The sequence below is a fragment of the Parus major genome, chromosome 1A (assembly GCF_001522545.3).
Source record: "Parus major isolate Abel chromosome 1A, Parus_major1.1, whole genome shotgun sequence".
Lineage (NCBI taxonomy): Eukaryota > Metazoa > Chordata > Aves > Passeriformes > Paridae > Parus > Parus major.
In genome coordinates this window covers 27,635,645-27,659,393 of record NC_031773.1, presented here as the reverse complement: position 1 = coordinate 27,659,393, position 23,749 = coordinate 27,635,645, and the positions used below count along the sequence as shown (strand labels likewise).

Here is a 23,749-nt window from a genome sequence, read left to right as displayed (position 1 = left end):
TCAAGCTTCTAAAAGTCAGAATAGACTAAACTGAGATATGCTTCACATTTCTTTGAGGAGAGCAAGATCTGAGAGGTTTTGACATTGAAATGTAATTGCTAAAAAACAATCAATCAGTTTCAAAAGCCTAGTAAAAACTGGAGAAAATGCAACCAGTAGAAGTATGTTCTTTCACTTCTCCATTTTTTTAATCCATGTTTTATCCTGGTTGCAGGAAGAAATGTCTTCATCTGCTGTAGATGGAGCAAAGTTTCCTCTCAGGGAATGAATCACATAAAGAAGTAAAAGGAGCTGATGCTAAAAAGAACATAAAATACTAGAAAAAGCTGTGCAGCTGAAACTCCTACAGTCAGTCTAGACCTGACACCAAAATAACACCTACAATCTCCCACATGAAATACATAAGGGAACAGAGAGTACAATGAAACAACCAGAGCAGACAGCTCATAGACAGCACAAAATGTCAGCTTTTCCCATTTTAAAAAGAGCATATAAGGAAGAGAGGCTTATACAGTGACTTGCAGTTTCACCTCACTAACCAGTTCACATCATTAATCCAGCATTACCTTGCTGAGAAGAAATATTTCTTTTATGTAAAGATGACATACTTCTGCTATGCTGGTGGAAAGGATAGGCTTTGCTTCTTTCAGGAGAATAGCTCCTGCTGCTGACACTAGAGCCAGATCTGCTGTGCGGAGAATCCCTCCGGCTCCCTGGCGATTCCCTGAAGAAGGGAGAGTCCCTCTTGTGAGGGGATCGATCTCTCACATAATGAGAAGAATAGAAGCTTTTTCTTCTGAAGCCATCTCTGACATCCCTTGGAAGACAACAAAAAATACAAGAAACTTGGTTATCCTTCCAATGTTTATGGTACAGCACATATATAATGTTCATGCTTGGTAAATACAAACAGGTTAACTGTCATCTGCAGAACACATCCAAAATCTTCAGTGTTTTTAAGAGTACTAGGCAAAGAATGAAAAACAAGTAAATAAAGTGAAAAAAGGGTAATTTTTTAAGATTTCATCATGATACCTCATTGCTAGAAGCTAATTCCTTTCTATTTCTTGATAATACAGCTAAAATGCAAGAAAATGACAATGACAAAATTGTGAGAACTCTCACAATTTTTTTCATATTTACTACACTTACCCTGGAAATTAAGCCTTAATTTATAATAGCTAAAAATGCATATCCAAATATTGCTTACACTATTTCCCATTTTTCACCTAAGTTTTTCTCTTATTTTCAAGGGAGTATACTCCTCATTTGATTTCAAACACCTTGCTACAAAAATATCACTGACGAACTTCAGCTTATATCCAGCAAAGACAAAAAGAAATCTGCAGAATATCTATTCTCTCACCATGAATCCACCCAAGGTCAACTCTTGAATGAAAATATGAAGACTTACATCTTGTAAACGTGTTTCTCACAACACACAATATTAATTTTGAACTTTAATGTAAAATGTCACAAAATCAGTTGTATTAAAACTGTAATTAAACAAACCATAAAACTTTCTACTGAGTTTAAATATTGTTACTCCAGACCACAGCACAAATGTGTTGGTTATTTGTAAATCATATTAATGTACACATAAGTGCAAAGGTGAAAAAAAAACCTCTTAGTATAATTTCAAACTTGTCCTAACTCAGAGCTAAAAGATATACAAAGCAACTGAATCTAGACATGTCACTTTTGCCTTGGTCAGAAGATGCATTGGTAAGAATAGGAAGTATTTCTCAGCTTCTCCATAGAAATCTCCAAGATTTCACAGCATTTCTAGTAAATCAGAATGTATATTCTCTCCTATTTCTCATCAGAGTCCAGTATTTTAAATAGGGGAATATCTCACAAAAATCTGGTGGTCACATTTAGCACAATGTAGCTATAGCTAGTTTTATGTTGGTGGAGAAGAAGATGTACAGCTCCTAGAGCATGGCACAGGCCCATATTTGTGACTGATAAGAAAGGATTTCCGTGTGCCAAAGGCGTCTTGGGCGATGGAAGCTTCACAGGTAGCACCACAAAACAAAAACCCTGTGACACTGGCATGTTTTTACACAGAGCAGGTTTACTTGTTGCATGGAAAGCACATCTCCATTATATGTATGAACATTTTATGTAGCTACAGATATGAAGTGTAAATTCAGGCTTGAAGAATACTAGATTAACTCAGCACTGAACTATTTTTCTAGCTAAGTGCAGGGTTATTTATTAAAGAACATATTGATTAAATATTTATCAGAAATTACTTAGGCACAGCCCACTTTTTCTTCCATTTCCTTCTTAATCTCTCTCTTTAAATGTTATTTATTTTTAAAGCAGAAGCTTTGTGGCAGACTAGTAAACCACCTTTATGTGTAAAATACACTTTTATGACCATGTTATTAAACCCTCATATACAGAGCAGTTTATTATGGTAGTGTTTACAGAGCCCCAGCTATTGCACATGTATAATAAATGCTCTAATATCCATGTAAGAATTTTAAAAAAAAATAATTGAAATGCACTTTCAACACATTTGAAAGCCACATTCTGCAATAATATTATGCACCCTAAAATAGAATCTCACTTTCAATTTTTGAATTTTTATTTCATCACTGTGTTAATTCTTAATTGAACCATATCTCATACAGAACATTCAAGCCATTAACAATATTAAATCTGTTTGGGAGAGCAGAGCAACAGCACAGCACTTCTGATGTTTTCCATTAATGTAATGCACTGAACAGAACAAAGATAGTATTGTTTTGCAGTTATTTTTTCCTTAAACACTTAAGCTAACATACACCTGCAATTTGGTAATGAAGGCCCCGATTCAGCGAAGTAGTTAAGCACATGCTTCAGATTCTGACACATACTCAAAAGGTTTACTGAGCAGGGACAATATTTAGTAGAGATGCAAAATAGACTTAAAAATAGAGCTACTGCCCTTAACAACAAATACAGAATTAATCTCTTTTAAATAGCATCCCTTAAATATTTGTATTTTGAGTTCATAATTCATACTTAATTCTGAAAGCACAATTTTGTTCTCTCAGCAGTGTCGCAACAGGAATCAGTATCAGTGTTAACCTTGATGAAACTTGACCATTAAATTCTCACTAAAGCTAACAGTCTTGGAGGAGCTTCTGAACTGTTACAAAAACAGCCACACTGTGATATACCATTCACCAAGGGCAGCTGGGGAAGAGCTCCACCCTGACAATTATTTCAGTTCACCATAAGTACTGGTTTCCTCAAGGGTAAAACACAACTACACAACAGTTGAAGGTATGACTTTCTGCACAGCAGAAAACCAAGGGAATACAACACTGGGGAGATTTTCAGCTGCCTACAGAACAGAAACAACACAGCGGTATAGCTTAAGCTCTGTGAAACAAAGATGAACACAAACCAATGTGTCAGATTTATCTCTTCAGAGTACTCAGAGGTAAAATTAAATCACTTCCTGGATGTGAAATGCCCTGGAATAGAGAGGTACTCGGGTATATGAAGCACATCACATGCAATAAAGGAAAAGGCTTTACTGAAAGAGGACTTTTAAATCACTCTCATTGAATTTGTGCTACTGGGCAAAAGCCAACAATACTTTGTGCTCAATGTTCTCCGAGACTTCTATATACCATTACATTCAACTTTTCAACTAGAACATTAATCTACATTATGGTCCAGCCATAGTGAACATAACTCTCACTTTTGACACTGAGCTGAAGACTGGCAACAAAACAGCGTATTATTGTGGAACAGAAACAGGAGGGTCTTCCAGGAATTCACAGGTGAGTGCTGTGTATAACCTAGATAAAAAAGTCAACAGAGATGTTTCCATGATCCCTTCCACCCGAGAAAGATTACTGCTATTGCCAAAGGGATTAAACACTCCATTTACAGCCTTGTGCTTAATTACTAACCTTGCCTAGAAATAACTCTCACACTTTTATAAATAAATTGAAGAAGAAGCTATAAATAGCTTTTGCAACAGCAGACTTCAGTGCTAAGAGATGAAACAGTCAAGATCTGAACTGAATCCTTAACTGAATATACTTTTTCTGTCTCATAATGCAGATGCAAGAGGGAGGGGGAGGAAAAGTTAAACTAAAATTCCTTTTTGCCTGCCTTTTCAGGACATTGCAAGAGCTAACAATATGAATCACACGATGTAGAAAATATTTAATAAAATATACAACGCCCCCAGCCTCTAGAATAGGCAGGAACACCTCCAATTTTAACATCTTCAAAGTAAATGTAGGTGGTGCAAGATTCCAGCCACCCCTCTCCCAGAACTCATTCAATTTCTTTCCAAAGTACACAGTACAGTTGATTTGTGCAACAAATCAACAACTTATTCTTCTGCTCTGGAGATTTGCTATAATCTCCTATTATTGTCCAAAGGTCCTTATGCAAATTTATCCTAAATTCAAGTAATACAGTGAATTACACCATCATAGACAGAAGACATTGCACCTGGTTCCAATGGCTTTCATCTGAATATTTGAAATGATGACAAGATTTCTTATTGACAACTGGTTTTCAACATTTTATGACTAAGCAAGTAACTGGAGCACTTGCGATATCTGCATTTTGCTCTAAATGAATTAACATAATTAGGACCAGCCAGCATAATCTTATTAACAGCTTTCTGCATGAAGGCAAAAGGAAACAGACATTGTGAAACACTGTTTCAAGCAGAAAAGGATATCCAGAAATACCAAATGTACAAAAAAATTTGAAAATATATAAATGTTTCATCATCTTTATCTGCATGCAGTACTTCTGAAGTTATCATAAGCAAACACCAAGTCTCCACACTGATGCCATTTGTCCACCTCACTCAGTATGAGAGCTACTCAACTCCTCTTTCCCTGCCACTACCTTGGGATGTCATGACAGGTCAGAGAATAACAAATAAGACAATACGAATATTATAGCAATATTAGAGAGAAATGCTATGTCCTTTAATTGAATAGTAAAGCCATGCACTTCAATGGCATTGGAAATCCCACTACATTGCTTTCTCATTAGTACCCTCCTCCTTCTTACTGTCATTGGTAACACACTATTAGATTTGCTGCAAGATAAGCCCACATAATAAAAGTATATTTAAACTAAAACTCTCTATTATCTGACACAGAGAAATTATGGTCAATCACAGATAAGGACAGAGAACAAAGTAACAAAGAGTCCAGAAAAACCCAGGTTGAAGTACCAAAGAATTAAGAGCAAACAGCTTTAGACAACTCTACAGAATAATAAAGACAAAATATGTTAGACAAATTACGATCAAATTAGACAAAGTAACTGCATTCAAATGCATGTGAGTTTGTTTTTTCTTCTTTTTAAAAACAAGGGCTTAGTAAGACCCTCCAGTTTCTCCCAAATAGAAAACAAACCACAGGTCTTAAGATCCAGAGGGAGTACTTGCTTAAAGTGATGGACCAAATCATGATTTCTATGAACAGCAACAACATTTACATCTGCACTTTGAGCTGCCTATCACCCCAGAAGAGTAAAGCAGTTCAGACAACTAGCTCAGGGAATAAACCTCTTCCATTTCAGGACTCTATGCAACTAAATCAAGTAGCAACTAAATAAATTCCTAAACAGACTTAATTCAAAATAGAAACAAGTGAAATCTTCTATCACAATATAAGCTTAAAAAGTGGAAAAAAGCCAGGAAGCACAATACAGTACTTTACATACTTCTTTTTTCCCTTAATGCCCTAACAGACCAGAGAAACTGGTCAATGTTTTAGCTTCTAGACAAAGTTCTAATGGACAGAGATTCCTAAGTAGGTGCTTGAACTTTTACCGTCATCCTGCCTCAGACAGAGAGCAGCACACAGAAAACATTTTTAAAACATTTCCCTGAGGTATCAAATCACATTGGTACCCTTCAAAAGTGTCTTCTCTTTGAGGGCTTTGAATTTACTTTGCTTTTTACTTCACTCTTAGTACATGCCAAACAATTTAATGTAGACAAGCACTTGTCTACATTAATTAATTAATTGTCTAACAATTTAATGTTGACAAGCACATGTTAAGCCCCAGAAAGAAATATTTTTGCACTGTATTTTAGGAATTCAGACTTTTATGTTCAGCAAGCCTTTTCTTTCCCCAAAAGCTATCTTTAAAATCCTTCCATAGAAAAACCCAGAAACCATGAAATAGCTGCTGAAAGAGCACTTAAATCTTTTCATCTTTGTGCTGCAGAATGCAATTAGTTCATTGACAAAAGAATGCAACAAGTAGTGCTAGGGTATGCTGATTTGATCAGCTCTTGGGTTTGACTTTCTAACACTATCCAAAAACTGCAAAATGAAAGAGCAAGTTGTGGAACAGGTTTGTAAGCAGTAATACCTTATGTCAGTATTACTGACAGACAATACCCTTACTATATTTACTTTTTTCCTATTTCCAAATCCCTTAATGAGATCTATAAATCAAAAAACACTCAATTTTTCTCTATATGGGAAAAATGCATTACAGATCTCTATGTTTTTATTCTCAAATTAAAGTGAGATTTGAAACAATTAGACCAAATAGGTTTCACTTGCTTATGTCCCTTAAAGTGTTGTAATAGTGGTATGGACTTTTGCATACCAAATTTCAGTAAAGTTAGCACACTACTACCTCTGCTTCTGGATTTCTCAATATAAGACATTATACATATATGAAGAAAAATATCCATTGCACATAATCAGATTTTACTTTATATGATCTCAATCCTTCCTGTCAGGTATACAGTTTGTTCAAAATCAAAACGTGAAGAGAGACATTTCCCCTTAAAAATTATTCAGCCATGTAGCTTTATCTTCTTTATTTTCCAATTTGGTTTTTCCCTTCGGTTTCATTATAATTTACCGTTTCTATAATAAACATTAATATCTCTTGCCTCTTTTTGCAGGTGATTTCCTATATAAGTATCACTTGTTTGAACATATTTAACAGCAGCTATGCTGCCTGGGTAAATTCCTTATTAAAAATAATTTTGCAACTCTTGTATGCCTTCAGTTATTTCAGTGATTTACTTTGGAGATCCATGACAGCTCATAGTGATTGAAACTGGTGCTGCTGCAATCCTGAACTCTGAAACCTTCCTTGGATCTAGATTTCCATTCTGTGCCTAAGCTGGTATGGATATTTTTCTCTCAGTCAACAAAACTGGCAGACAAATATTTAATTCACTGTGGCAGGTTAGCACACTAAACCTATAGGAAATACACAAACACCTGAACCAGAACCAGGGAGAGGGGAAGGACTGCAATGGCACCTGCTTAGATAGTTAAAACTGCTGTGGAAATGCACCCTTACTGTAGGAACATCAGTCTCTTTACCTCATTCATGACTTTTAATTAATTACTATAAATAAAACAGGTTCCTTGACAGAATTCTAGAGCAGTTGAAGTTAGAATCAGTAAGCCTCAAGGAAGTAATACTCCTTTTTTCCCCTAAAAATAACAGACATACATATTTAGAAACACTGACTGGCTGTGAGTAATAAATGTAAAGTCAAAGATAAATTTTAAAACAGAATACTGCTTACCAGACACAAGTTTTAGTAAGTATTAATAAATTAGCAGTAGCTGAAAAGAGGTTTTAAAGAAAGTAATTCATTGCTTTATACTTCAGTCTCCTCTGTTAACATAATTTTTCACCTTACTTAGATCCTTGGACAAAATGCTTCAAAAACTGCATCTAACAACAAAAAAATTGTAGAACACATACTGAGTCTAGAAACTTATCAAACCTGAATTAGTTTGCCCATCTACTCTACCCTGATGAGATCCCACCTGGTATGCTGCACCCAGAAAGAAGGAAGTCCCAGAAAGACATGGATAGATAGCTGGACCATGGGCAACAAGAATTATCAAGTGGGATGGAGCACATCTATGAGGAAAGGTTGCAAGAGTGGTAATCAGCCTAGAAAAGAAAAGGCTCTGCCAGAAAATATTTATGATGAGTATGCTGAAACAGGTTGCCCAGAGAGGTGGTAAATAACCTGTCCCTGGAAAAACATTCAGGGTCAGGCTGGATGGGGCTCTGAGCTACCTGATCTACTTGAAGATGTCCCTGCTAACTGCAGGGTGCTAGCCACATGACCTTTGAAGGTACCTTCCAACTCAAATCATTCTATTATTCCTTAAGTTAACACATTAAAACTTTTTCCATTTTACTTCCAAAATTCATAATCACTCTCTCAAGCATCATTTTCAAAAATAATTAGGCATACTAGGCTAGATATGATTTAATATATGCAACTGTTGAAAGTCAGCCTTCAGAAGAGAAAGACATTCCCACAGCTGGCTGACCCAACCCTGTTGTGTGTAATGACACCAATATTCAGTTTCACTTACAGAAAAGCATTTACTATCAGCTCATAAACAAGTTCGACAGAGCTTCAATTACAAAGGAAAGAACCTTTCAGGTTATGCAAATACTTATCATGAACTAATGTCAAGACTAACACTGAGAATAATTTGCTACCATGCAAAAATAGAACTATCTTTTAAAAATAATACCAATAGCATGAGACCATGGAATTGTTTTATTGATGAACTTTTCCTCAGATGTAGATCATAACACTCTAAACCCAAGAGCAGGTGGAAATAGCACACGAAACATTTTCTCTTTAAAGCAAAATGCTTAACAAAAGGATGCCTAAACTATCAGTAACATTACATTTTTTTCTTATCCTCTCCTGTATCTTAATATTCCTGCACTCTCCCAAAGGGAATTGAATCTAAAATGTTTAGTATATTCAAAATACAACAAACAAGTCCTTGGAACCTAACATATGACAAAGAATTTACCTTCCTAAGGGAAGTTATGTCGAAGTCCTCTGTGACAATACACCTCAACATGAGAAAGCCATGACTACATTCATCAGCCCAATTCATTGGCTTTCATTGAGATGATTTAATTAGATGCCATCTTAACAGAAGACGTCTGGACTCGAAGGGACACTCCCTCCTCTTTCCCTCCCCCACTGTCTCAGCAGCTAGGTGTTTTTCAATGAAGTAGTTAGGAAACTTTTCCAGAATAATCAAGTGCTACCTATGGGAGTTTGTCTCATTATTTCCCAATCCAGCATTAACCTGCTAGTTTTGATACCATCTATAATGCAAGCTATAGGGCTAGACCAGGCGAGCTCACTTTTCAAATACTTCCTTTAAGAGATATGTTAACCAAGATCTTACAGTGTTAAAGGTGCATAATCTTACCTTTAGGCACATTACCCTATCATACACTGTAAACAGAGGAGCTCTTTACACCTTATTACCATTATGTAAACAACATTTATTAGAAGGAAATCATCATTTTCCCAATATGTGACTTAGTTTTAAACAATGAATCAATGTTACTACAAAATTTAACTGAGTTTGCACAGACTACTGAATTTTTCCTTATAGGTGTATGGGTATGTATAACATATATCACAACACCTATAGTAAACAGTTCTCATGCAATAGCCCCCATTAAAAAATATAATGATAACATCAATTTTATATGACAATTTAAAACCTTACAAAAACCACAGTGGGAACACAAAAAGCCACAAATCATTAAAACACAACACAGCTTTGGATCAAAAGCAAGTCAACTAAACATGATAGCAGTTGAGAACTGCCATAATGAAAACTTCTGAGGTTTGTTTTTTTAAACAAATTTGGTGCGTTTGCTGCAATTTTGTCAAATAAATACTTACAAGTCAATTTACTACCTGGCCATTCTTTATTCAACAACAATTTTTAAGAATATAAAAATGTTCTTTGCAAAGTTTATAAATATCTGTCTTTATCCTTTCCCAATGCCTCAGAGTAACTGATACACTTAAAAGGACCAAAGTATAAGAAATACCATATACACAGAATCCAACAGAGATACGTACTGTAATTATGCTTTCCAAAACAAGCCCACCCAATTTTCTCTCAGGGCTTTTAGAGAAGTTACACCTGAGATTTAGAATTGTTTCACATTTCATATAACAGGCCAGCTCTATTGTATGAGGCTGTTTATTTACAAGCTCAGCAGAAAAAAGAAAAAATAAAAAAAAAAATCAGGTACTAGGAAATCCTGCTAATTTGATAGTTTAAACTCTTTTCTCTCACCCTGAGATGGAAACTACATAACCAATTAGAATTCTGCAATATCCTTTAAAAGGAACAAAACTATCAGTAAGCATTTTCTGAAAGCAAACTTTTTTTTAGCATTGGATGGATAAATTTTGCAAAGAAAATAAAACAGCCTTCAATAAACATCACAGTCAGTTGTTATGCAAAGAAAATATTTAAATTTATTCATCTCTCAGCAACTAAAACTAGCTGCCAGTGAAAGCAACATTGACCTTCCAATTTAGCCACACAACTAGCTAAAACATGCTTTAAAAAAAAAAAAAAAAAAAAAGAGGAAAAATAAGAGGAAAAAATAAGAGGAATTTCTATGTCCTCCCCATATTTTTGCATCATAGGATTGGGAAAAAAAATTGTACAGTTGAAATCCTGTCTAAGGCCTCCTTTACTCCCCCTTCTCAAGTGACAAACATTTCAAAAGTGGAATGACAGCAGTCTTGCTTTGAATGAGGTTTCCAGCATAATTCTAGACATATGCACACAGGACCCATGTGCAGCAGAAACTCCGTTTGACATAAAATTCTCAGTAAGAAAACAGGCAGTGTTCACATAGTCTCTTGGTTTTAAGTTAAAGACAAGAAAGATTCATCACAGCAATAAAACCAGACTTGTCCAAATTGAAATTTTTTTACTTTCAGTTGACCTGTAGCAGTGGACATTTCTGAACTGCTCTTGATTACACTCAGTCTTCAGTACAGGGCATTTTTAAAATGCTGCATGGTATCTGCATGAGAAAATTTGAATTCTTAAAATCCATTAAAAAAAAAAAAAATTACAGAACTACAGAACCCAAAGTGCTAGCATACAATCAGACATATTTAACTCTGACTGAGTAATGACAGTCAAATTATGGAACATAAATCTCAGTTTGCAAACAAATTGGTTGTCCTAAGCACAAAAGAGCTACAGCCAGCAGAGCAGAAAACAGTTCTTAAAGAAAACATAGCAACTACTGAATCAGTAAGACTGCTACATAAAACAGAAACTGAATATGAAGTCATTAAATATTTAGTGTAAACCAGAATCAACTTTTAAGTTGTGTATTACCTATTATCTTGTTCCAAAAGGTTCTAATTTTCCCCCTCCACCATTCAAAATATCACAAGCCAAGATAAACTAATTTAGCTAGCAGCTTAACACAAGGGTTTTCTGAGCAAAAGATTTCACCAGACAAGTCCTTGCCTGGAGTTGTAGTCAGGTATAACGAATCTACCACAATGATCTATTATAAGGAAACTGTAATTTTGTATATGAATAAACAAGCTACTCAGCCATATGAATATCTGAGAGGTTCAATGTTCTGACAGAGATTCTATTTATTTATTAAAAGAAAAAGGCATGTGTTAATGAGTATGATTACAACTCTGCTTATCAATCTCTGTCAAAATCAAGACGATTTTCTTTGGGTGACTGCCATATTTATTTTCATCCACACATGTTTTTTTAATAAAGAATGAGGTTCTTGTATGGTGTCCCTTAAGAGCTGTCAAATATTGCAACAAAACAACAGACTTATGTGCATTTACAGCATCATCTCATAAATCCCTTTGGCTAAGTTTATCTTCTATAAGGAAGACACAGATCAGTTTACATTACAAGAAAGTTTAAATCCAAAGCCTTATGGCCTCCTACAATATAATACACTGCTTTGGAATATTATACTATTTAAACATGTTCACTGTTTCAGTAGTTGAAGAATACATATGGGGAAGAGGGAAAAAAACCCCAAGAAACAACCTACTCCCTGTAATTCAAAGGTGGTTGCATGATGGCAATGTAAAGGTAACTGCCTTGGCCTATGACACATCTGGACTCTCAATATTAAATGTGGCTTTACTGAGAGAAGAGTCAGTGACTCTTATTTCCACCTGGAGATTCACTCATCAAAGGTTTTCATTTAAAATAACTATTCTTACCAAAGACTGTTCTTCTCAATGTACAATCTTCAGACCACAACTCTACAACATCCTGTCAACTTACAAGGCTAAGTGCACTTACAAGGGGGTAATCACTAAATGGAAGGCTAATTCAAGCAGAAATCAAAAAGCCAGGATTGTTGGATTTCTGTCCCCCACTTTGCAAACAATTTACTCAATATGTAAATACAGTCTCACTGTGAAGCTGCATGCATCTAGAAAAATCAAGGTCTATTTTGCTTTACAACACTTAAGTGGTAACTGCAAGTTTAATCTTCAGACATCCATATAATTTTTTCAGACGAAAGACAATAACCCATTGATTTAAAATACTTCCAGAACAAAACATAGAACTAACTGACTGATGAATATCAGTTGTTCACTGATCACAATTGTTTACAATTAAGTTTTTATATTTTGCCAGACAGTCTTCTTTAATTTCTAGCACCAAAATTACTTCAGTATTTCCATTTATTACCAAGTATTTCCTAAGTGCTCCAGGAAATAAGCAGATCTGTTTTTTATGGACAAATGCATTAGTATTAAAGACTGGACTACTAAGACTACTTCCTAATTTCACTTAGATCATAGGAGAAAATCCCAACCAACAAACAAAACAAGACACATTGTAGCAACATATTTCCTTCATTAACAAAGGAAAAATTATTCATATATACAGTTGAAGAAGAGATATTAAAAATGTCTTATGTAAGCCACTTCTCAGGAGTCTACATTTTACTAATTCTACAAATATGGCAATCCTTGTTTTACAAAAATCTGGGCCTCAGAGAATTCTAAGGATCAAATTTAATGCATATGTAGCTGGGATTTACAAGTGCGTCATTTTGTAATTTCTCTTTGAAGATGAGTCTTACCCATCTTAAGTTGCCAAGTTTCGTATATTTCACATCTTGTGAACTCAGTTTGGTTGGTAAAAAAAAAGGAATGAAGTAATGCTCTGTGCACTCAAAAGGATTAAAATTTGGCATGACTAAAGTGAACAGCAGCTAACAATCTTCTAAAGCATTTCACACTGGAAAGTTCATCTGACCTTATAAAAATGAACTTGGATGCAAAATCCATTGCTATGAGGCCCACAGGGAAGGACTGCAAAACTAGAAGAATCCTTCAACATATAATAGCATAGTTCCCTGAATTTTTTTTTAAAAATCTGCCATGCATGAATCCTTTGCATAAATAATAATATATTAATAATATAATAATATATTGCTGAAGACAAGTAGTAACACAGCTCCAGAAACGATCAACATCAGTACAAGATAAATGTACAAAGAAGTCACACCTTAATTGATCTCTACTCCTTTCAATTGCTAAGTCTCACAATTCTCATAGCATCAGCAACCATTTTAAGACATTTAAACTGCCTTAATTTTCAGAAAATTTTCTCCAAACTATGATGTACAATTCTTCACATCTGCCAACTACACATGAACCAAAAGGCACCTCAAATCAAGTTAAAACAAAAATCACATTGGTTTCTAGAGTTCAGAATTACTTAGGTGACAACAGGAGAGAAAGAATTAGTTTTGAAATCTATGCCCTGCACATCCTCTGATATCTTTGCCATAAAAAAGTCATGGTCAGGATGCCAGCTGTTCACTAAGCATAATATAAAACAGGGCTAACAACTCTCAAAAACCATGTGGTCCAGAAAATAGCAGAAGGAATAGTAATGCTCCACTCAGCACTAGACATGATAATGTGTACCATGTAAACGACAGCTGCTTGGAAACTGGAGCATAACCCTAATATGGAGGAAGGCAAAAAAAACCCAAAAAACCAACACCCAAAAAGACAGTAATCCAAGTGCTAGAACATAAGCAATCCTCTTGTAACTCATGGAGAACTGCTGCTGGTCATCAGACACATCACAGCTGAAGCCACAGCTCTACAAATGCTACGCAAGCATGTCCTATTTTTAAGAAAAAGGCAAGAAGCTTAAAAAAAACCCAACAAAATACCACCAAAGAAACAATAGGAAAAAAATTACAAAATATCCGTAACTGCTGGTTTCTTCAACAGCAAAGTTTAAGACAATTACAGAATGGCAGAACAAGGAGCTGGAAGGGACTCACAAGGATCACTGAAGTCCAGCTCCTGGCCCTGCACAGGACATCCCCAAGTCACACCACAGTGCCTGAGAGCACTGTCCAAATGCTTCTTGAACTCCGTCAGGCTGGTGCTGTGACCACTTCCCCAGGGAGCCTGTTCAGTGTCCAGCCATCCTCTGGGTGAGAAACCTTTTCCTGATATCCAACCTAAACCTACCCTGACTCAGCTTCAGGCCATTCCCTTGGGTCCTGCCACTGGTAACCACTGAGCAGAGATCTGTGCCTGCCCCTCCTCTTCCTCTCACAAGGAAGTTGCAGACTACAATGGGGTCTCCCTGCATTCAGGCTGAACAGACCAAGTGACCTCAGCTGCTCCACATATTGCTTCTTCTCAAGGCCCTTCACCATCTTTGTGGCCCTCTTTTGGGCACTTCATAATAGATTAATATTTTTCTCATATTGTGGTGCCCAAATCTGCACACAGGACTCACTTAAGGACATTTGATACTGCAGATAAGCAGCATTTTACTTCAGGACAATCTCAACTAATGTTTTTCAGCACTTTAAATCCAAATAGCGGGAAGAAAAATGCAGAGAGTAAGAGATCAGAAAGTACTTTCTGACAGGTAAGTTTTTGAAAACCAAAACTGGAAAATGCAAATGATGAATACCCAAAGGAATGAATATCCAAAAGGAAATGCTGACATCATATTGACAATTTCTTACAGCACATTTTTAGCTGCTGATTATGATTTTTAAAAAAAGTCAAGAAAGCCATTATTTCTGTCAATAAATGAGTTATTATTTTTAAGAATTTATAGTCACTGTACTAACTATGAAAACCCATCAACCATACAAGTCTCCTGATTGTCTACCTTCTAACTATGCTTTAGCAATGTTCCATGAAATTTTTTTTAAAAATCCTTTTGGTTAAAATAATCTTAAACCCCCTCCTACTTCCTCAAAGAAAAAAAGCTGTATGTACTCCAAAGAACTTACCTAAAACAACTCTAAGTATATCCAAAGAGAAGGCATTTTGCATAAAATAACTTCTTAATACCATGTTTTGTGGAGCAAATCACTTTGAAATAGAAAGTAATTAGCATTTTCACCACAGGAGACAACTTATACCATGAAATACACCTTGATTTCCTCCTTGAGATCTACTACATTGCTTGACAGTGAGCAATATGCAAAAGATCGTAATTAAGCTTATTACAAAAATGCAACACTACAAATGTTTAGCAGTCTGATGACAAGACTTTAATTTCAAGATTATTTACTATATTTATATAATGAATCAGTAGGATTACATTCATATAAATATATGATGTAAATATATTTGAACCACAGATCTTTATGAAGTTCTTCCATAGCATTATTGTAGTTGTGTAACAGTAATATATTTTGAAGTATATAATAAATACTCAGATGAGACTATCATATACCACACAACACTCTTATAAAGCTTTCAACAGAACGAGCTGACATTTTAACCCTACATTTTGAAAGAAAGAAATCAGGATGCATTTAAGACAATCTTTTTGACCACTGGGTGCCACTCTTGTTCTGCGTACAATAAGCTGCCTGACACTAACTTAGTCTTCTCAGCCTTTTTAGTTTTTTCCTCAGCATTAAACAGCTCTGATTCTTCTAAATTGAGAGGAAAAGATGGAAAAGCTTTTACACAAGCTTTTATTAAGCACTCCTTTTCAAAATCCTTTATTACTGCTTCTAGCCCCAAGGCAATTCTGAAAGAAGTCTATTGCACACAGACCTTATGATATATGAAGAACTTCCTTTATGGTGAGGTTATAGAATAAGCCATCCATGTTATGTCTAAATCATCCCATTCAATGGAATAGGTATCTGCTGCAACTGTGTGACCCTATATGGATATTACTACTAACAGCTTCATATTGAGTTTGCACCACCGTAAGACTGTCAGGTTTGCCCTGTCTGAGCTTTTTCTGAGCTGCTTACAATTTTATTTTTTTTTAACTTGCTGCTAATTTAACAGCAATTTTTCCAACTGGCCAGGCATCTATAGCTAATTTGGTTTATTTCTGTTGATCTTTGTATGGTACTACCACAGTTTTAAATGCATAGCGGTAACAAGAAGTTATTCTATGATACTATGACTAACACCACAATGCAGTATCTACAGATACAGGCCTGGTATAATAGACATTTTGAGAAGTGGAAATGCAGGATGTGACATATAAAAGCACAACCACCAAATGACATTCTTAGATCAGACTGCTAATACCGCACCTATAGTAACAATCAATTCTTGTCTAAATATTTATGGTGACTTCCATTCTTGTCCATAAATTTTTGTGTGTAACGCTATCCTGTGCACTTTATTTGCTAACTCAAACAATCCATATCAAACATCATTGCAGGCATATGTATATTACAGCCCTATGATTTACTACTAGTCATTAATTTCATAAATGGGAACCAGAAGTACAGACCAAAAAGGATTCATAGAAATTAATGTAACATATGATGGAAATATATATTAATCAGTTCATCTGAGAAAACAGGGAGCTCAGAAGTCTGTGGTGAACTTCTTAATCCCATTATCTAATCCACCAACCTTTAAAATGGCACAGGCATCATTATAGTGTAGCCCCAATGTACTGCAGCCACAGAATCAGATAATACACCAAAGAATTCTCTTAAATCATGTAAGAAGAGTGACTGATCATTAGTGTGACTAATGCATTAAATTACTTACACTTGCAGATTACCATCCTAAAGATGTTAGCATTATGCCTCCTTACTAAACAAATACTAAAATAGAGACTTTCATGTCATATAATTTGTTTTATTTCTCTTTCAATACAACTAAGACCTATTTTTCCACTCTTGTAATTTATTTAATAGATGGCTTCTCCCTGTTATTTCACTGGTCTGCTCTACAAGTTGTTTTGATGACCAAGTAAAATGCTCTAAATATTCACAGCTTATGCATGGCACTACTAGAATCAAAAAATACCTGTATTCAGGTCTTGTAGGATGATCATCCCTTGCCCATCTGTATCCTGATTCATCCTGCAAAACATACATGCAAAACGACTGCATGACATGTATCTCAGTGTCAGATGTCAAGTACAGTTAGTCACCAAATCGTATTTAATTACTGCACCAAAGCATTTAATGAGCTAAAAAAATATTAACCCCCACAGCAAGTATCTTCTCAATTTATTCCCTGTATCCCTTTACTTTTTATTTTCTTCCTCTGTAAGTATTAAAGAGAGCAACTTTGCAATGCCATGCAAAACAAAAAAAATACAGAAGTTTCTAAAGTAGATATATGTACTCTGACTTAAAGAATTTCCTCTTCAAAATACAAATTACCATCAACACCTTGAAATTACAGAATTCTAAACAGCTGGGTTGCAGGCGGCAACAATAATGACCTTTCCAGTATTTTAATTACCTAGCATACAAGCCTTAATGGGAAAATAAACATCATAAACATGTGAGAATAATCACCTTACGTACACCTCGGTGTGGAGGGCCGCTTCTTCGGGCATGGGAAAAACTACGACCCTCCTCATAGTCTCTGTACTCGGCGTGACCGTAATCGTCATAGCGACTGTAATTCCCGTCCCCAGGTCTCTCAAGCAGTGGTGGTTTCTTGGGCACAATGTTTACTATTCTATGGTAATCACCCTAAACCACAAAACAAACAAAATCACATTGCTTTTAACAGCTGAAAATCTGTAATGAATAAACAACAGCTTTTTGCTAGAACACAAAATTAATTTATTTCCTTCAAATAACATGTCATACACCATTTGTCAACTAAAGAAATTCTTTGTTTATTAAGTACAAATTGCACAGCTGCAAAAGATACAAATTCAGTTTTACTAGAACTAAGCTTTATATAAGTCAACTGTAAATAAAAAGCAAATGAAAATAGGAATGCAAGATTTTGTATTTTATATCTTCCTTTAGGAAAACATTTTTAATAGGCCTTAAAAGCTACAAATGCAGACTGGCAAGAGTATGTGCAGTTTGGCAGGGTGGGGAGGGGAAAAACACTCAAGCTATGTTTTTAACAGTAAGAACTCATGATCTAATGCACTACTTTCTGCAGAAAAATACACTGCATTCACAAACTGCTAAATATTGTCATGCAAAAAAACCTGTTAGTTCTGATTTCAGAAACCACCCAACAAACACATTGGAGGGCAATCCAAAGCCAGACTACAGCCAGACTGGTGCAATGTGGAGACTACATACACAGTCACACTGCTTGATCTACTTTTACCTCATTGAGCATCCTCCACATGTAATTATTATTTTTTTTTTTTTTTTTTTAGTTTGGTGTCATACAAAGATGTGTTGTGCAGTTTCAGTAAAACTGCTCCATGCTTTAACCTCACCCAGAAATCCCCACCACATAACTATACAGACACACAGAAGAACAGTTGCATGAAAGCTTGACAGGTATCCTACTTGCATAATTGTGTCAAGTGCTTGCAATTTTATGTTCTTTACCAGTATCTTGGTTTCTACTACAATCTATACTTGATATACAATTAGGACCCAGCTTAGATGAGGACATATCTTTTGCTGTATTAAAAAAATACTTAATTCTGTATCATTGGCACATCCCATTTCCAACATACTAACCTATCAGCAAACACTAAACATATTAACAGATTGAACAAACTAATTCCATTTCACTTATCTAATCAAAATTAAGTCAGCCTTCTACATGTGGACACAAATACAATGGCACAGGCTCACAAGGACAGAAAGTACCTTCCAATTATCTTGACTCTGCGGAGTTGTATGAGAAGGAACTCCATATCCATCTTTCAGGACAGCAGAGAGACACTGTATCTTGGTTTGCCCAGCTATTGGGGGTGTTGTTTTGGTACAGATGGATAATACTAATTGTGATGAGAGTACTCTGCTACTCCCTTCAATCCCAGTTCCAAACACACGTAATATAAAGCTAGCATTGAACCATCTAGTTAACTCTTGCATCAAAATGAGTGCATACATCATTTAGACTGTAAACTTTCATAATGCCTAATCACACGCTGTTCCCTGGACAGCCTGAAAGACTACAGGAATTTAGAATGTCAATGACACAATGGTTAAATTAAATTGGCAACATGTTAGTCAAACAACTTAAAAAAAATCTGTGAAAATACATTCTGGCTTTCCTCTTGTCCTATCTTGATAAATATTTTGGAGAAGGAGGTAGCCAAACACCCTGTGAAAAATCAATCTGATTTCCAGCTTGCTGAAAATGCAGAAATGTTGCCGGTGCCTTTAAAGAGAGTTAAAAATGCCACAGAGCAACCAAACAGTAATAAACTACTCAATAGAGAAGCCTATGTAACTAGTTACCAAGTTACTACCATTGGTAAGCTTCCAAAGAGACAAGATCAAAACGTAACTGAGGGAATCCAGAAGATACACTAAATCAGACACACTATTATTTCAACATTTACTGTAAGTAAAAGAGAAGTCAGATAAGAGGCTCTGGTACGTGAAATTTCATTTTGCCAAAATCACATTACACAGGATGTAAATAGAAATATCAAAATATATTCTTAAAATTCTATTTACGGTGTAATACCTCCAAAGACAAAGCTACAACCTGTTTTATTTCTTTGTTAGAGACTTCAGACAAGGGAGGAAAAAAAATTACCCAACTCTGTGGAAAGGAGAATTCCTAAAAACAGTCTGAAGTTACTCTATAGCACAGCAAGCAGAGCTTCTGCATTTGCTTTTACAAGCATAACATACATACATGACACACCACAGAAGACTCTGTACCTACAAAATAGATTTCTGTTGACACTCTTCTTGTAAAATGTTTCCCTTACAGGACTCAAAAGCACAACTTTAGCCAAGATGTATTTTCAACACTTGTTAAAAACATCTTCTCCTATACTTTAACCTTCATAAAAAAATTGTGTTGGTGACAAGAACAATCATGAAAGAAGTTCCTTTACCACCTCAAGTTACTTAAAAGAAATATTAACATAAAACTATGGAAAAATATAACATAGTATGGCCTTTTGTTCCCCAGAAGTCATTAAAATTCCTGTGTTTAATTACACTAAAAAATCAGTTTACCGAAATAAAAATATTCTAAAACAGTTCCAAAAGATTTGAAAATTAAAGAAAAAGAAACCAAGACTTAATTCTCTAGGCAGCCTATTATATCTGTGTCGATGCATATGCTAGATTGCTGACTTGAAAGAATGGGGAGAAAAAAGGAACTTGGGGTATACTAGGAACTTGCTCAGGTACACAAATCCAGCCCCTAGGGCACAGGTTATTGTATAAAGGTATAATGTTATAATGTTACAGATACAAGGCTTACTACACACTTACATCACCATGAATCCTCGGAGGGAGACGTTCTCTTGGAACTCTTTCATAGTCATATCGCCCTTCAGACCACATTTCATCTCTTCGATATGCCACTAAAGACAACAAAAACACCATTAGTGAAAACCAGACTCATTATGAATGGACAAAAGGACAGTGTGCAGAAAAATAAAGGTTCCAGGATTTCTCCCAATATAATGTATTATGCACAAGCCCTGTACATACATTTTTTATTATTAGCCCTTTAAAATAAGTCTTTCTAGTTATGGAAAGTATGTAATGTACCTGGAGCAAAAATCACTCACAGCATGGGCAAGAACATGGAACTGGAAATTAGTTCAGTGTGATCAGTAAAATTACAGGACTTAGAGATATTATAAACAGCTCTATTGAAATATATGCATATTGCAAATACTTGATGTACATACAAGTGCACACACACATGCCTTACAGCAATTTTAATACTGTTACGCTAAAAATACTGGAACTTTAGAAGAAGTAATTCAATGTCTATTTATTAGATTAAATAATTTCTACTTTTTAATAACAAATAATAACTTCAAATTATTTCATCAATTCAACCATCTAGAAAGAGATCTAAATGAAGCCCATCATTTCTTAGTACAAAGCCCCACATTTTGATTATATGGATACAATACATTCTTCACATGCAGATACTTCCTGTTTTAAATTGGGAGCCAGCACAAAGAATACCTCTTTCCAGAGGAAAGTGACTTTCAAAGCTGAGTTAGTCATTAAAGACAGGTGGAAAAAACCATCACCCTAAGAGATTCTAGTCATGCTGTGCTAGACAATACAGACTTGAGGAGTTCAAACCTTTCTGTTGATTATAAAGGTGACAAATCATCTACTATACAACACTGAAAATAGGTATGCAACTGCCAGAATTGTTTTTCAAACCTTCCCCTCAAATAGTAACTCTATCTGTTAAAGACAGTCAATATGGAAAAGTAACAGCAGGCCATATACAGAAGGAGAAAGATGTAATGTTACCTACTTGCACAAAGGAAAAACACCTTACTGGATATAGACTTATGAAGCTATATAAAATTATTTATTAATACAGATGTTAAGAATCAACATAATGAAAGGGCTTACTAATTGTAAACAGAGGTAGAACTAATTCTGATACACTTTTGCAAAACATAACAAACACTCACTTACTTTTCTGTCACTTTTAGCAACTCTCCTTCTGAAGTTCCATTCACTTATCTACAAAAAAAACCCTGAGGTTATTAAAAAATACAAATATATTTATCATCAGTACATTTTTTTTCTGTTAAGTAAACCAGACAAGTAAAATCTACATGTTTTAACTGCCTGTACCCTATGATCTGTCTCTGTAAAGAAAGTAAGACTCGGTTGCACTTGATAAAAGGTTAATGAAAAGCTTAATTTAACAAAGGCTTGTATTTTGGAAATAGAGTGAATCCTGATAAAGAAGCTCTTTTGTCCATCCACTATAGGATACATCTATGTTCAGAGACTTTGACTTCAAATGAACCACATTATCTTCTTAAAATATAGTCCCATTTTATAACAGACTTGACTTTAAGTTTGTTCTACAACCAAGACACAGAACTAGTCTGATGTAGCTACACATTATAAATCAAAAGCTGACTAAACCAACCAGCTGATCCTAGTTTTGGTAAGGACAAAAGTGAGGGTCCACTACCCCTGCCATCTCCAGTTAGCTCCATGTAAGAGTTATTATTTCTGAAACCACCGCTCATATTGCTGCATTGCATGGTCAGGTGCATCATCAGAAGCACATTCCTGGCACTTTCACAGTAACTGCCTCAACTTCTCTTTATTCTATACTTCACTGACTTTTTCTAGAGCCTTAAAAATGCACACCAGGGCTGCTATATGTGCATGAACAGCTGTCCTGGGGTCACTTTATGGTGACTGTATCCCAAATCACCTGTTCTATTTATGTTACATATTAATTTCTGCACCTTCAGGACTGGTTCCAAGAGGGAAGGGGGGAAAAGAAGAAGCCACAGTTTGTGTTCAGAAACAGCACTCACTCCCCTGCGGGCTACTCTGGACTGTGCTGTCTGCAGCACAGACAGCAAGACAGAGCTCTCCTTTTAGTTATTTATTATATCTACCTCTAGCTGAGGCAGAGAAGTTCCCCAGACTGGTTTTTTTTTTTCCTTTTTTCTTGGATCTGTTCAGACCTGCTCTGGACTGAAAACCCAGAAAAACCCAAGGAGTCCACGCCTGTGGCCCACCAGGGCCTGGGCCTGGGCACTTTCCAGCGCCGGAGGGACTGGGAAGAGACCAAGAGAGCCAAGCTACACCCCACCAAAAGGATTTTACTGGATTTGCCATCTTTTCCAAAGGCAAAAAATTTTATTGTTTAATATTATTCAATTTCTGTTAAATAAACAGTTTTTTCCACTTTTCTCCAAGGAAATCTTTGCCGAATGAGCTGGGGTAGAGGCAGCTTGAATGTGCCTTCTGGAGGGACCCATTTGGAGGTTTTCTCCCAAATTTGCCCTAAACCAGGACAACAGCTCTCAGGCCAAGCCCTCCTTCCCACCTTACCAGGAGGATGCTCTATCGGCTCTCACACTGTCCTCCTCATTCTCTTTTCTTTGTGCCCAGAACAGTACTTGAAGATCTGTGTTTTTATGTACCGGGAGGGACAGAATTAGCTAGGCAAGACGAAATCATTGTGCTGAAAAGGCATCACGTGCTCTGCTTTGAAACACTTCAATGCTGGTCCCTCATGGCCAGCCCTTGCCCCAAGGTGGACCATTCCTTCTGTCCATACTTGCCCACAGCTGGGAAGCACCCGTGAACTGCCACAGCCCGCACTCCCTCCCCTGCTCATCCACAGCCCACCCACCTCTCACACAGAGATTTAGATACTTGATGGCAACCCTCAGTTTTTTAGACAAATAGCAAAATACCAGAAGCTGTATTCAGATAAGGTTTTCAAGGGGGCTGCTTTTTTTTCTGTTTTGACAAATACAGTAGTGATCCTGTCCTTTTGCCTGCAGAAGTTATTGAAACTGTTAACACAATGTTCAAAAAACAACCCATCTCAGATAAGTGCTACTGAAGCTGAGGACAAACTTACACCTCATTCTGCTTTATCAGTCAAACCACCTCCAACATCCCAACACATTTCACTGGCAGTAGGAGCCAACACTGATATTCACACCCCATTATATTATCAGGTAGCTAGGCTGATAAAAACAGTCCCTTTTCTTATCACTAT

At 35.9% G+C, this 23,749-nt stretch overlaps 1 protein-coding gene across 7 annotated transcripts in view; it reads right to left on the bottom strand.

Moving 5' to 3' along the window:
• PPHLN1 (periphilin 1) overlaps positions 1-23,749 on the bottom strand; it is a 69,767-nt gene that overhangs the window by 42,655 nt on the left and 3,363 nt on the right. For 5 of the 7 annotated variants that reach the window (XR_004497641.1, XM_033514714.1, XM_015628129.3 and 2 more), the window contains exons 2-6: positions 21,682-21,729; positions 20,500-20,591; positions 17,629-17,808; positions 17,129-17,184; positions 567-817 (exon numbers count right to left, since the gene is read on the bottom strand). Coding sequence is in view for 6 of the 7 variants with exons in the window: in XM_033514714.1 (XP_033370605.1) it covers positions 567-817; positions 17,129-17,184; positions 17,629-17,808; positions 20,500-20,591; position 21,682 (580 nt within the window). In the remaining variant the exon portion in view is untranslated. The remainder of the gene's footprint in view (positions 1-566; positions 818-17,128; positions 17,185-17,628; positions 17,809-20,499; positions 20,592-21,681; positions 21,730-23,749) is intronic. The other 2 variants (XM_015628130.3, XM_015628132.3) reach the window with 1 other exon arrangement.